The sequence below is a fragment of the Watersipora subatra genome, chromosome 1 (assembly GCF_963576615.1).
Source record: "Watersipora subatra chromosome 1, tzWatSuba1.1, whole genome shotgun sequence".
NCBI lineage: Eukaryota > Metazoa > Bryozoa > Gymnolaemata > Cheilostomatida > Watersiporidae > Watersipora > Watersipora subatra.
Window position 1 is genome coordinate 9,541,381 of NC_088708.1, and position 12,649 is coordinate 9,554,029.

At 38.5% G+C, this 12,649-nt stretch overlaps 1 protein-coding gene across 1 annotated transcript in view; it reads left to right on the forward strand.

Annotated features, from left to right (window-relative positions):
- The window catches only part of LOC137393917 (amine oxidase [flavin-containing] A-like), a 16,470-nt gene continuing 3,821 nt past the window's right edge, over positions 1-12,649 (forward strand). Inside the window, exons 1-9 of the mRNA XM_068080632.1 lie at positions 1-303; positions 677-779; positions 1,313-1,490; positions 1,860-1,974; positions 2,258-2,415; positions 2,982-3,074; positions 3,187-3,378; positions 4,317-4,484; positions 5,549-5,736. Coding sequence (XP_067936733.1) covers positions 177-303; positions 677-779; positions 1,313-1,490; positions 1,860-1,974; positions 2,258-2,415; positions 2,982-3,074; positions 3,187-3,378; positions 4,317-4,484; positions 5,549-5,736 — 1,322 coding nt within the window. The 5' untranslated portion in view covers positions 1-176. The remainder of the gene's footprint in view (positions 304-676; positions 780-1,312; positions 1,491-1,859; positions 1,975-2,257; positions 2,416-2,981; positions 3,075-3,186; positions 3,379-4,316; positions 4,485-5,548; positions 5,737-12,649) is intronic.

Sequence of the window (12,649 nt, forward strand, 5' to 3'; positions counted from 1 at the left end):
TACAAGGAGTGCTCAGTTTGATAAGCTGTTGCGTTTCTCGCTGCACAACTAGGCATGTGATTGAGATAGATAAAGCTCGACAGGGTTACCTGACATAACACAACTTATTCGCTCACCATAACACTCACTGGACTGGTCAGAGGACCTTACCCGACTCTACATCCATACTAGACACGATGAGCTCATCAGACACAGAAGAGTTTGATGTCATTTGTGTTGGAGCTGGATACTCGGGCTTAACTGCTGCCTACAAGCTGCTCAAAGCTAGGCCCAACCTCAAAGTCTGTGTTCTTGAAGCAAAAGGTACCTGGCTACCATGATACTCTTCTATTGCTAAGTTATTAGATTGCGAAAATGATAAAACAATCTTTACTGAAGGACCTTGAAGTGATAAACAGTTCCAAAACCTACATACATACATCACTTGCAATAAAGACTGTTTTCTTAGGTTTTCTCAGGCTATCGCTAACGACAGTGTATGGTAAATCCTTCTCTATCTTGCTACATGTAGGATGGAACATTTTTGAGTTTAAGATAACTTTTGCAAGAATGCTTGATAAAATGATGCTGCCGGAGTAGTCGAGGTTTCATTGAGAGCCTGAAAGCAAGCTCTGTATGGGAGTTGAGTGAACGAAGGATTATTTGATATCCTGTATATTGTCTTCTCTCTGAATAGATCGTGTAGGGGGAAGAACTGTTTCACAGAAATTGAAGTGCGCTGATGCAGAAGGAAACGATGATGAATGGGAGTGGGATTTAGGTGGCCAGTGGGTTGGAAGGTAAATTTTATTATTTTTATATAAATGAACTGCCAATCCTTGTTAAATTGTTTCAATTTATTAAAAAAGTTTGGGATAGTTGTTTGGTAGAACAAACCAGGCAATGATACTGGTAACTTTTACTGCCAAGCCTAAAATCTTATGTAAAAACAGTTCATTGACAAATAGATAATACGAAAATGAGTTTTTCAACCATTTAATAAACAACAATTTATCACTTTTAGTGTGACTTATGCAAGCTTTTCGTGCCTTCCATAGCTTGATAAACGTCAAAGGATTAGCTATTAAAATCAAAACATACTATTTAAAAGCAGTTACCAGTAGAAAGCTGCCAAAAATGATACTAGGCTCAAACTAGACGTACTGCCACTATCCTTGTATGATTCCTTCCATAGCCTCCATTTGTCAAAGTGCCCTGAGCATTGTCGAATCATGTTGAAATTTTATATATGTATCTCACACTGAGCAAATCAGTTAGCGAAAAGCTATCAAATCAACACTAAAAGCACAACATTGAATGGATTATATTTTAGCAACCAGCAGGCAATCTGGCAGCTTCTCCAAGAACTGGATGTTGGAACGTACAAGCAGCATGTTAATGGAGCCAAATGTATACGGTTAGACAGCGACAGCAAAACCTTGACCTACAAATCAACACTGCCATCTATAGGAGTTCTCAGTACGGCTGATTTGGGACAGATGATGCTAAGAGTAAGTACACTGGGAATCGTGCTCCCTCTATCCAAGTCCTAACCAACTCAAAGCCACCATTGAAGTAATACAGGTGGGAGTATAGTTTGTCTCTACAGTAATTGCTTCCTCATAAGCACAAGCAATCAACCAATCAACCTTCTAACGAATTGAAAGTCACTTTTCACAATTTGTAATATTACAAAAATCTTGTAGATTTTTTGTGTGCGCTTCACTGCATTGTATTAGTATTCTGCTCGGTTAATCAAAGGGTTAAATTATGTCTTAAATATATCGCAGTAAAATTCAAAGCTGTTGTTTTTTTCAAAATGATGTTAAATTGAAACGTTGCAATTTGCTCTTCTAGATCATATGGTTTTTGTAATGCAGATTGAAAGGCTAATAAAAACAATAAATGTAACAGATCCATGGAGCCACCCAGAGGCTGAATACCTTGACTCCATTACTGTGACAGAGCTTCTCAACAAATATAGCTGGACCACCAGTAAGCTGTCTTACAAATAACAGACTCGCATGGAGATAACTTTGAAAAAGATCTCATCCTTGTAAAAATTTGATTAGATTTTGTTTGGAATTCTGCCAAGTCTATAGAGAGTAGAGATAGTTGGGTATATTTCTAGTAGTAGTTCCAACCCTAAGCTAAGCAATCAATACGATAAGCTATAATGTTTGTCAGGTATAAAGTATTACAGCCTCCATTTCATTTATGCAAATGTTGTGACAGTTTGTTAAGAAAGCGATAGCAAGCACCTGTAATGACATTTCAGAAGTTAAAGATATGGTCAAGGCAGCAGTGAGAACCATATTCGGAGCGGACATGTCTCAAATTAATGCTCTCTACTTCCTAGTATATTGCGCTTCAGCTGGGAGCCTTAGGGAAGTTCTTGAGGCAACACCTGGTACTGCCCAAGAGTATAAAATAAAAGTTAGTACAGGGTTACTATTATTTGCATTGTATGCCTCGACTGCATGGCAGCAACCACAGTAAAAGTGAAAGCAATTGGCAGCCATGAATATTTTGTGTACAGGACAACCTTTGCCACTTATCATGAGCATGATCAAGAGGTGTATAGGGAGGTCCTGCAATATATATTATAACATATAATAACTAATAATGTATTATTATACCATCTAGTATAATATTTTGTTAACATTACACTATCTAATATTACGTAATAAAATTATAAATATATATATTTATATATATAAATATTATAAAATAATATATTTTATTGTATTATATTTTGAGATGTTATATTATTAAATCTAATATTTTATCATTTTATACTATTTTGTATTATATTGTAGCATATAATAAAAATGTCAAACTATATTTTATGGCATAACATCACAATGTAAGGCAATACATTACAATGACTTGCATGTAGTTTATATTAGGTAGCATTTCATATAGTTTATTATGTTGTATTACATTTATACTGATCATGGGTTGTCTGATGTATGATCACATATATTAAACATGCTTTACAGGGTGGTGCACAAGCTGTCTGCCAAAAGATGATTACAGATCATATCGGTGCAAGCAATGTGGAGTTGTCAACTCCTGTGACAAAAATAGAGCAGGTAAAGTACCTATTTAGCAAAGGACTATACGAAAGGTTTAAAAGTAAAGAATATTTGAAGAGATAAAGAAAGTGAGTTATGTAAGGATTTCATTTATTATATTGTGTTGCAGTTCGATGAGATGGTCACGATAAGCACTTTGACCAAGAGCAAGGTCTACCATGCTAAATATGTGGTGGTTGCCACTCCACCCCACCTCACCTCAAGCATAGAGTTCTCACCAGCTCTACCTTATAACAAGCAAAGAATCCATCAATTTATGCCAATGGGACATCTTATAAAGGTCATTGCTACATATAGAAAGGTCAGTGTTCTGTATATACTCTTCTCTCCAACTATTCTTGGTAAATGTATGCGAGTTTTACAGTCAGCCATAATTTCAGTCAATAACATACAGTATATGTTTGTATATGTATAAGTGTACCCTGTATTCATACATATACCACATACACATATGTATTTACATACTGTATATGTATGTATATGTATATATGTACCCTGTATTCATACATATGCCACATACACATATGTATGTACATACTGTATATGTATGTATATATGTACCCTGTATTCATACATATGCCACATACACATATGTATGTACATACTTTATATGTATGAATAAGCTAAAAAAAGGCAACTCGGTAAATCATAAAGATTTATGCCTACCTGGTCTTTTCTGTTCTGTAATCAACTAATTTTATTAAAATGTAGCTCCTATTCAAATCTGTTTTACAAATTTTGTAAACTATAACACCAAAATATTCCACAAGAAGGTGGTCAAACCAAAAAGGAGCTGAAATGATTTACAGCTTTTGCGATTTGGCATGATCTCGTTTTGAGGTCATGCTAAAATAGAATTCCTTCAATGTTAACCAGTCGAGTGTAAATATTGTAGCTTTTTGCAGACTTATTTTCTCAGTTTGAGATATATGAAATCTCAATATAAGTCAACATTGCTCAGGGCATTTTTCTTAATAGACCATAGAATGAGTTATAAAGGATGGTGGCAGTACGGTCTTCATTTCGATGTTAGAACCATATTTGGCAGCTTTCGACTGGTAATCGCTTTTAGCAGGATTTCAAGACAAGTATTATAGAGAATGATCAGAATGAATGATCAAAATAGACATGAGAAGGCAATACTGTAAAAAGAGAACCTTATATCTGGCATAAAGTATACTGTATACATAAAGTAATTATTTTAAAGCAGCCTAAAGAGTATTAGCGCCATATTTGTAGGCATATTGGAAGATTCATGGTTATTCTGGTGAGGTAGTCACTACTGATCCAATGGCAGCACAAACTGGTGCCTTGAGCATAGTGTATGACTCCTCATCAGAGCGAGGGCATCCAGCACTAGTAGCATTTATTGGAGGAGACCAGGCTACAATGTGGGGAGACAAATCGGTATGCGTTACTTTTATTGTAGAATTGCTATAAACGGATTCAAGGCCTGTCACACTTCAATTAAGTAGGAGTCATGAAAGAAGGCAGATTGCAAACAGAAAATCACAAGTATATTAATAGAGTTTTACAACTTTCTAATATTTATTATGAGATTTAATGTATTCTGGTAATTCATGTATTAAAATAAAAATGATAATTTTAAAATTATTAATTGTAAAACGGTAAAAAAATTCATTTTTGCTACAATGTAGGAGGGAACTTCATTGCTGTTTTATGTTTACTAGTGCGCTGACTGTCCCGTGCACCATGAGAGAACATCATGTGTAATAGCTATATACATACTTATTCCATGGTACATCAAGGTGATTGAGTGGGGCAGTTAGTAGTGCGCTTGGCTGGAAATCTGAATATGTTGGTTTGATTCTTGTGTGGCACAATATTTTTTTCTAACGCTCTTGGTGTGGCTTCAGACGGACGGATTGACATAACTCTTATTATAGTAAAGACTAGCTGTGCCACCTGGCGTTGCCCGTGTAATAGAAAAGCCTTTTTGGACAGAAAATTGATTTGTATTTAACATATAACAACATTTGCCATTCTAACTTTCAAACTACATATGATGAGAACAGTGTTTTGTCTTATAAACAATGAGAAGTAGTGAGAGTTGCTTGCTATTAGCCTGGCACAGTGCCAATGGAAAATTTGAGTACGTTCAATATTGTGAGCCAACAGTTTCTCGTGACGTTATGCTATGACCTACGTCGTCCGCAAAGCCGTTGGGTATTTGCTCTCATATAATGACTTATATCAGCATGGTACCAACTCAATCTCACTGGCCAAATGGGTACGATGTCGGACTGCAGAACAGTAAGACCGAGATCAAACATTCTTCGGTATGGATTCGTTATTCCAAGATTTTAAGATCTATAGCTGGAAGGACAGACATACTTTCACATTTATATATATAAAATAGAAGATAGAAGAAGATTGGCTATGTTTCATACATAAGTGACAATACTGATTAGATGTTATATAATTATCATTACAAATCTACAACTATATAGGTAGAAGAAAGAAGGTCAGCTGTACTCAAAAGTCTCTCGGAGCACTTCCAGATTAAGGAACTGCTTCAACCAATAGAGTATGTGGAGAAAGACTGGGCAAAGGAGTCTTACAACGGAGGCTGTCCGGTGAACACAGTTTCTCCTGGAGCCATGAAGTTTTATAGCCAACTTCAAGCAACAACATACAGGTTGCCTCAAATTTTACTGAGTTCATATAAGATATAAATTTACTGATGGGAAGGTCGCTGGCTGACATCATTATTGTCAGTGCTTTACCTCACTATATGATTACGTTTAAGATGTCTATAGTAATAATGCCACCATAGTATCAATAAGCATTATGCTAATAATTGTAGCATGAAAAGTTTACTTCACTGTTATAAGAATCCTAGCGGAATTCCTGGTGTTGCACAGGTATTAGAAAGCAGCTCATAAAAAGTAGCAGGTAATGTAGTTGCTGACCACTTGCCATTAGCCTGGCATATTGCCAGCGGCTGATTTGAGCAAGCTAGTATCCTTAATTTTAAACTTACTAATAATAGCTGTGAGAGCAAGTTTTAGTGTCGCTGCACTGTCATGTAATGCAGAGTCGCTGTGCGTATTTTAACCTAGATAGCCACTCATATCGCCCAATAAATCTAATGCAACTTGCAGAGCTTAATTGGTTAGCTTGTTGCATAGTGAAAGGGAGGTTCTGAGATCAAACATTTTGCGATACGGAGTCTTCATTCCAAGATTTTAATAGCTATACACCGAATCACAGACTGAATCACAGATGGACAGACACCGAGATTTATATATATAGAATATAATGAAGTGATCTTCCTATAATGTAGTAATCTTTACTAAAGATAGTAAGGGCTGTGTCTGTCTGCACGAAGCCAGAGTTGAAGGTCAGGGTAAAGGATTGCTCTATACTGATCTCCAATACATAACATTCAGCATAGGATCTCGACATTCTAACACCTGCGCTAATCAACTGCTGTCTAGCATTTCAGAATAATTGTGCAAATACTTAGTTTCTGTTCTTTATCACGGAAAAAGCGAGCAGAAATAACAATGAATAATAATAATATTTGGTTCATAATTCACCACGGCATACCATACAATCTCTCACAGCACACTAGACCACCCGTATGTATAGAATCTATACATACATTAAAAAAGCTTATTAAACTGCTTCCCAAATTCTTTGAGGTTGATGACAAAAATGGATATGCGTATGGATACAAAAGTCTGTACAATATATTATTGTACAGACCACCGAAACTACAAGAGATGTTGGCTTACATTTGTGGAAGAGTGTAATTAGTTTTTCACTAATTACACATACCACTAAACTTGATTTCAAAAAGCTTTCTAAAAACTGCTCATGAAAATTTATCAACTCATTTCTTCATAGTATATTTAATAATCTTGTTTAGATTGAATGCTCCGATATGTCTTCACATCATATCAGTACAGTAGATGCAAGTGAATGCATCCCTCATATGGGTCTCATGCATAGATATATAAACCTAGATTTGCCAATAGGGAAAAAGCCTGTCAGACTTAAATAGCATGACGTAACGTCATTGTATTGTACCTTATGCTTGACTGCACTGTTGTTTACGATGGGGCTAATGAGGAGAAGCTGACAAAATCACATTTATTTTCACATAAAAACCTTCTTGGATACATAATCCAGTAAACTACAGCAATTCTGTGATAATATCTGATAACCACCATAGATTAAAACTGTAAAAGCTATGAATTGTTGCACACAAATCATGAGCCATCAAGGCTATATTTGCCACCCTCTCCTATCCCCATTCTCTCTTTTCCCCTTCTCCAAAGAAGAAGTGAGAAGGGGAAAAAAGAAAAGGGGGAAAGGAGGGGGGGGGGGCAAATAGCCCACCCACCCGAAGAGCCAGACCCTGGCTAGGTAAAAGACTAATATCATGTTGAACTAAACATGACTAAATATGATGAGCCTGTGAAGTTTTGATCTGATCAGGGAAATGGAGTCAATGGCTTTCTTAGCTAGAGCTGAAACGAGACCAAGGAATGCAGGGTCAAACCAGACTTAGGGTCAGCAATGAGGGCCAAGATTGAGTCGGACCGGGTCAGTATGCGCGATTTATTATTCATTTTAAGGTTAAGAGATAGTTCTATTACAGCCTAATGTTGTGACATCAATAAACTAAGATAAAAGAAACGGTTATCACACCAATCATTATATTTTGTGGCTTGGTTTATAGATGCAATCTACATTTTATGGCTAGACATTGGTGGATCAATGCTATTCAATGGTTGATAGATTAATGGCATGATTTGGCTAGTGTTTTTATTACAGATTTTGTTTTCAACTGCTATTATAATCAACAAAAGATTAGTTAAGAAATACTTTACAAATATAGAAATAGATAACCCAGCATAGTAGAAAGCAAAAGTCCATCACTTCCCTAAAACTTTTGGTATTGGTGAAAGAAACTAAAAATAAAATAAATTTGCTGAATTGAAGGTTCTTAGACGCGCTTTTAAGTTCCTCAGGATGCCCTCTTTGTAAATGCCTCAATAGTATTGAGGTGGACCCTTCTTTGTAGCTGAAAGGTTGACTTGCAACAAAATTCACATTACAGTTATTTAGTATCAAAAGATTCACCATGTCTTACTCTGTTGTGTTGTAGGTGCCAAATACGTGGAAATGTGATTACAAGCTCTTCAAAGCTCAAAAACGAAAAGCCGCCGTAGATTGGAATCTGTTTATTTCTCTGACGTAGTCATTACAGTTTGGTTATCGTCTTGTCACATGATGTTCTCACGTGAATTGAAAAGCCAATAAAAAGCTCAATATAAAACTTATCGTAGCCCTAGTTTATGACAAACACTTCGGGTTTTACCGAAGACCCCGTATCAAATATAGATACTCGCTACTTTACAGTTTTGTTTCGGCATTATTCAATCGTCAAGTCGTAATCTGACCACGTGACCCAATACTTCGAAAATAATTTTTGCAGCACTTTTCGATCATCACAGGTGACCAACAGGCTTGTCATGATTATCAGACAATGCTATGTACTCCTTTGAGCTAAGGTTAAAAAGTTTAACGATTTTTTACGGTAAGTTATAAGATATCAATGGTAAAAGTGACACCATTACAATGACGATAAAACAGACGTGTAAGAACCATAGACATAGTTTTATTGAATGCGTGAAGTATATTTGTGAAAATATTTCGACGAATGAGGTTGCATAAAAGTGTAAACAGAAACCATCCTGTAGCAACTACGTCCCATTTGAGCCGTTTAGGAAAGTGAATCCAAACTACGGCGGTCTCGTGTGGCTGCGATTAACTGTTCATTTTTTAGCTTTTAAGAGCTTGTAATCACATTCCCATATATTTCACACCTACAACACAACAGAGTAAGACATGGTGAATCTTATGATACCAAATAACTGTAATGTGAATTTTGTTGCAAGTCAACCTTTAACTTGCTTTTGCATATTGTACAAATAACTTGGTATTTTCCTTTCGTGACTGGCTTCTTCATGAACTCCCAGACCACCGACATGTTGATTATTTCTTGCCGAAAAACGTTGTGAAGCCTATAGTCCAAAGACTACTGTTGCAGACGTAAAAATATAGTCTTGACTCACCTTGTTTTATTTCCCCTGGTCCTTCTGCGCTAGGACTATATGCGACTCCATTTCAATCGCGCTTAAAAAGCGATATACAACCGCTGTTGTTTAGCCATAAACCTACCCGTGTCTTTGTATAGGAAAACCTGAGGGTCGGGTGGCCCGACCCAGGCACCTCTGACCCGGTGCCGAGCTCTGACCAGACGAGCTACCCGTGCAAGCTCTATTCCTAGCTTCATAATGCGCCCTAATCGAAATATATCTCTTTGCTATCTCACAAGCTAGGCTACTAGCATGATGATTACACTTAAGCAATAGCATGATGTTGAACCTCAGCAACTTCCCCAAAGTGGCAATTAGTGCTAGCCTAAGAACGTTTTTCACCAATCCAGCACTACTAAGCAACACTCTCGTCACTTTCTCACTGTGGTTGCAAACCTCAATCACCACAGGCGAAGATAAAGTCAAGCCACCACGATTCTTAACTGTGATTAGGGAGTTCGTTGCTTGGTTGACATCATAGTTGGTAACATCCACGATGCTAGTGATACAATCATTACACTTCAGATTTGGTGACCTAGACAGCTACATAGTCAGCTGTAAAATAATCCTTCTGTCTCATTTTTGACTTAAGACATGCTTGCATACTCATCCTATTTAGTCTTGTTTAGTTCAGCATGATATTAGTTTATTTACCTAGCCAGGGTCTGGCTCTTTGAGTGGGTGGGCTATTTGCCCCCCCTCTCCTTTCCCCCTTCTCTCTTTTCCCCTTCTCACTTCTTTTTTGGAAAAGGGGAAAAGAGAGAATGGGGATTGTTGTATAAATCAATGTACTCACATGTACTGATGTGAAGATGAAGAAGAGCCTCTGTCTTTTGTTACACTTCTTATATCCTCCCCTATACTGCCTTACACTAGTTTATCTACTAGCTTTACCCACTAGCTTTATCCAGCTTTATGCACTCACCGTAATTACCAAGACCACCTGTACTGTCTTGAGCTCAGACACCAATATAGTCTGAGCCTAACAAATCCCATAATACAACATGCCCTTTCTTTTTTTCTTTTTGTTTTTGGCCACTCCATCACTACCAACAAGCAGACGTAGTAACTTACCTTACTTGTGTTGCTCGTTACCTGACTCCATTAGGGCAGTCTCCATAGGCTATGCCTCTGGCTTGTCTGACCCTGTGCCACCGTCTAAAGTACTCTTCTCGCTACTGCCAGCTCCATTGCCAGTCTGCACTGGCTTTTCCATCACCCTGACCTCCGCCGCTACCAATACTTTTACCGTGACCACTGTCACTACCAACACTACTTCCACCAACATCTCCAACACTACTTCCACCAACCCTGACTAGCCCGGAGTCTTTTGGTTGGGTCAGTAATGACTCCTCAACCTCATCTCCGTCTCTTCCGTCTTTACCTCGCTCTCTTCAGTAAGAAGCAGGCTCGACAGGCTTCCTGTGGGAGGTCTCCACCTGGGCCGTAACCGGCTGCACAGGGGATGGCACCACAGAGCTGGGAGTTGGCATAGGTCCAGACCTATCTAGCTCGACCTCACCTGCAACCAGTGCAGGTCTGCTACCAGCAATTCTTCTCTGAACCTCGGCTAACTTCTGCACCACTACCCTGAATGCCTTGACATTTTCCAACTCCATGACTGCTGTCTCCCGTTTGGCTTTCAGCATAGCCAATTTCTCCTTCGACTTCCTCCGCACCTCCCTTTCCTCTCTTTCAATCTCTGCTACCTTTTTCTCATGACCTTCTCTGTCTAACATTCCATTGCTGGATACCTCGGCTAAAAAAGAGCAAACCTTTTCCATTACAGACACTGGTTCAGCTACTTTCTCAGCACCTTCCCTTACCTCATCGTGACTGTGTTCTCTATCATACCCCATAGACACTTGCACATCTCTGATGCCTTGGGCTGTCCTCCGTTGACTACCAATTTCTACGAATTCGCTACTCTTCACTCCCTAGGTTTTACAAGTCCACCAATCTTGACCTGTGTGACCTTTCTTAACTTTGCTCTCTCTGTCAGACTTATTTGTCAGGTTTTGCAACTCAACATCCTCTGAAACATAACTTGACCCAGCAATAATGGTTCTCGACAAAAATGGCTTAACTGGCTTAATACTTTTGCACTTCTTAACAGCCTCAAACTTACTTTCGCATAACGCATTTACAACAGCAAATAATTCAAGCTGCCTCAACCCAGTTATGCCCAAGAAGTTCGTTCTCAATCCTTTCACCACATGAACTTCAGCATCCATATGCCTGTCTTTACTTTCCAAATGAACTATTACACTTCCAACCACTTTTAACTCACTACCATCAGCAGTTTCTAAAACTGTCGACGGTTTCTTTAACCGTAGGTTCAACTTATTGGCTGTTGCCTCAGTTACCATAGACACCTCAGCCTCAGTACCAAACGTAAACTCTACATTTACTCCATTAACTTCTAAATACTGCCCAATTCCCTGGCCTAGTCATTGATCTTCACCATATTTATCTTTATAACCAGAGAATCTAACACTTCTGCCCTTACTATTATCCCAGTACCCTTCATCATACCGGCTCGTCTCGCGCCTCTCCTTATACCTTTCCCCCTCAAACCTATCCATACTTTTGTCCCTGTACCTACTAGACTTGTCTCTCATCTTGCGGGGGCTTTCTCGGTCCCTGTACCTCTCCCTACAACTGTCCCTGCTACCATATCGCTCATAGCTATTATCCCGACTACCTCCTGACCTCCTGCTGCTACCTCGTCTGTCATAACCTACATCTCCTCCCTTATCCCTACAATAACGAGATACATGTCCTCGCTGTCCACAAGAAAAACATTTAATGGAGGGACAACTCCTCATCTCATGGCCGCTACGCTTGCAATTGTAGCATACTCTATTCTACTTTCTCTACTGTTTTCTCCATGTCTAGAGACATACCTTTCCCTGCTATTGTCTCTATACTTCCTACTGCCACTGTCCTTGTTATACTCCCGGCCTCTTGTCCCATATCTACTAGTATCATGCTCCTCACTACCATAATACCCTGTACTACTCCTAGGGCTACCTCTAGGGGACGATCTACCCACTGAATCATAGCTTCTATCTCTATCATTACTCCTGTACTGCGCTCGGCTATAAAACTCTGATACCTTTGCTACTTCTCTCTTAACCTCACTTTTTAAATCAGTACTTCTACCCTCATTTCTCAGAAATCTATCCGAGTTGTTGGCCATTTCACAAGCCCTCAATGCCTCATGCAATAACGCCCAAGTAAGATTGGCATTCTTCATTAAATCTCTGCTTACTTCTCCATCTCTCAACTCGTTAACCGCCACTATAAGGGCAAACCTTACCCTATCATTATTGTTAGCCACCTCTGCATATCTGCTCAAACTCTCTACCCGTTGTAAATATTCTCTATCACTTTCTCCAAGTGCCTGCTTAGCCATCAGAAACTTATGCCCCTTTA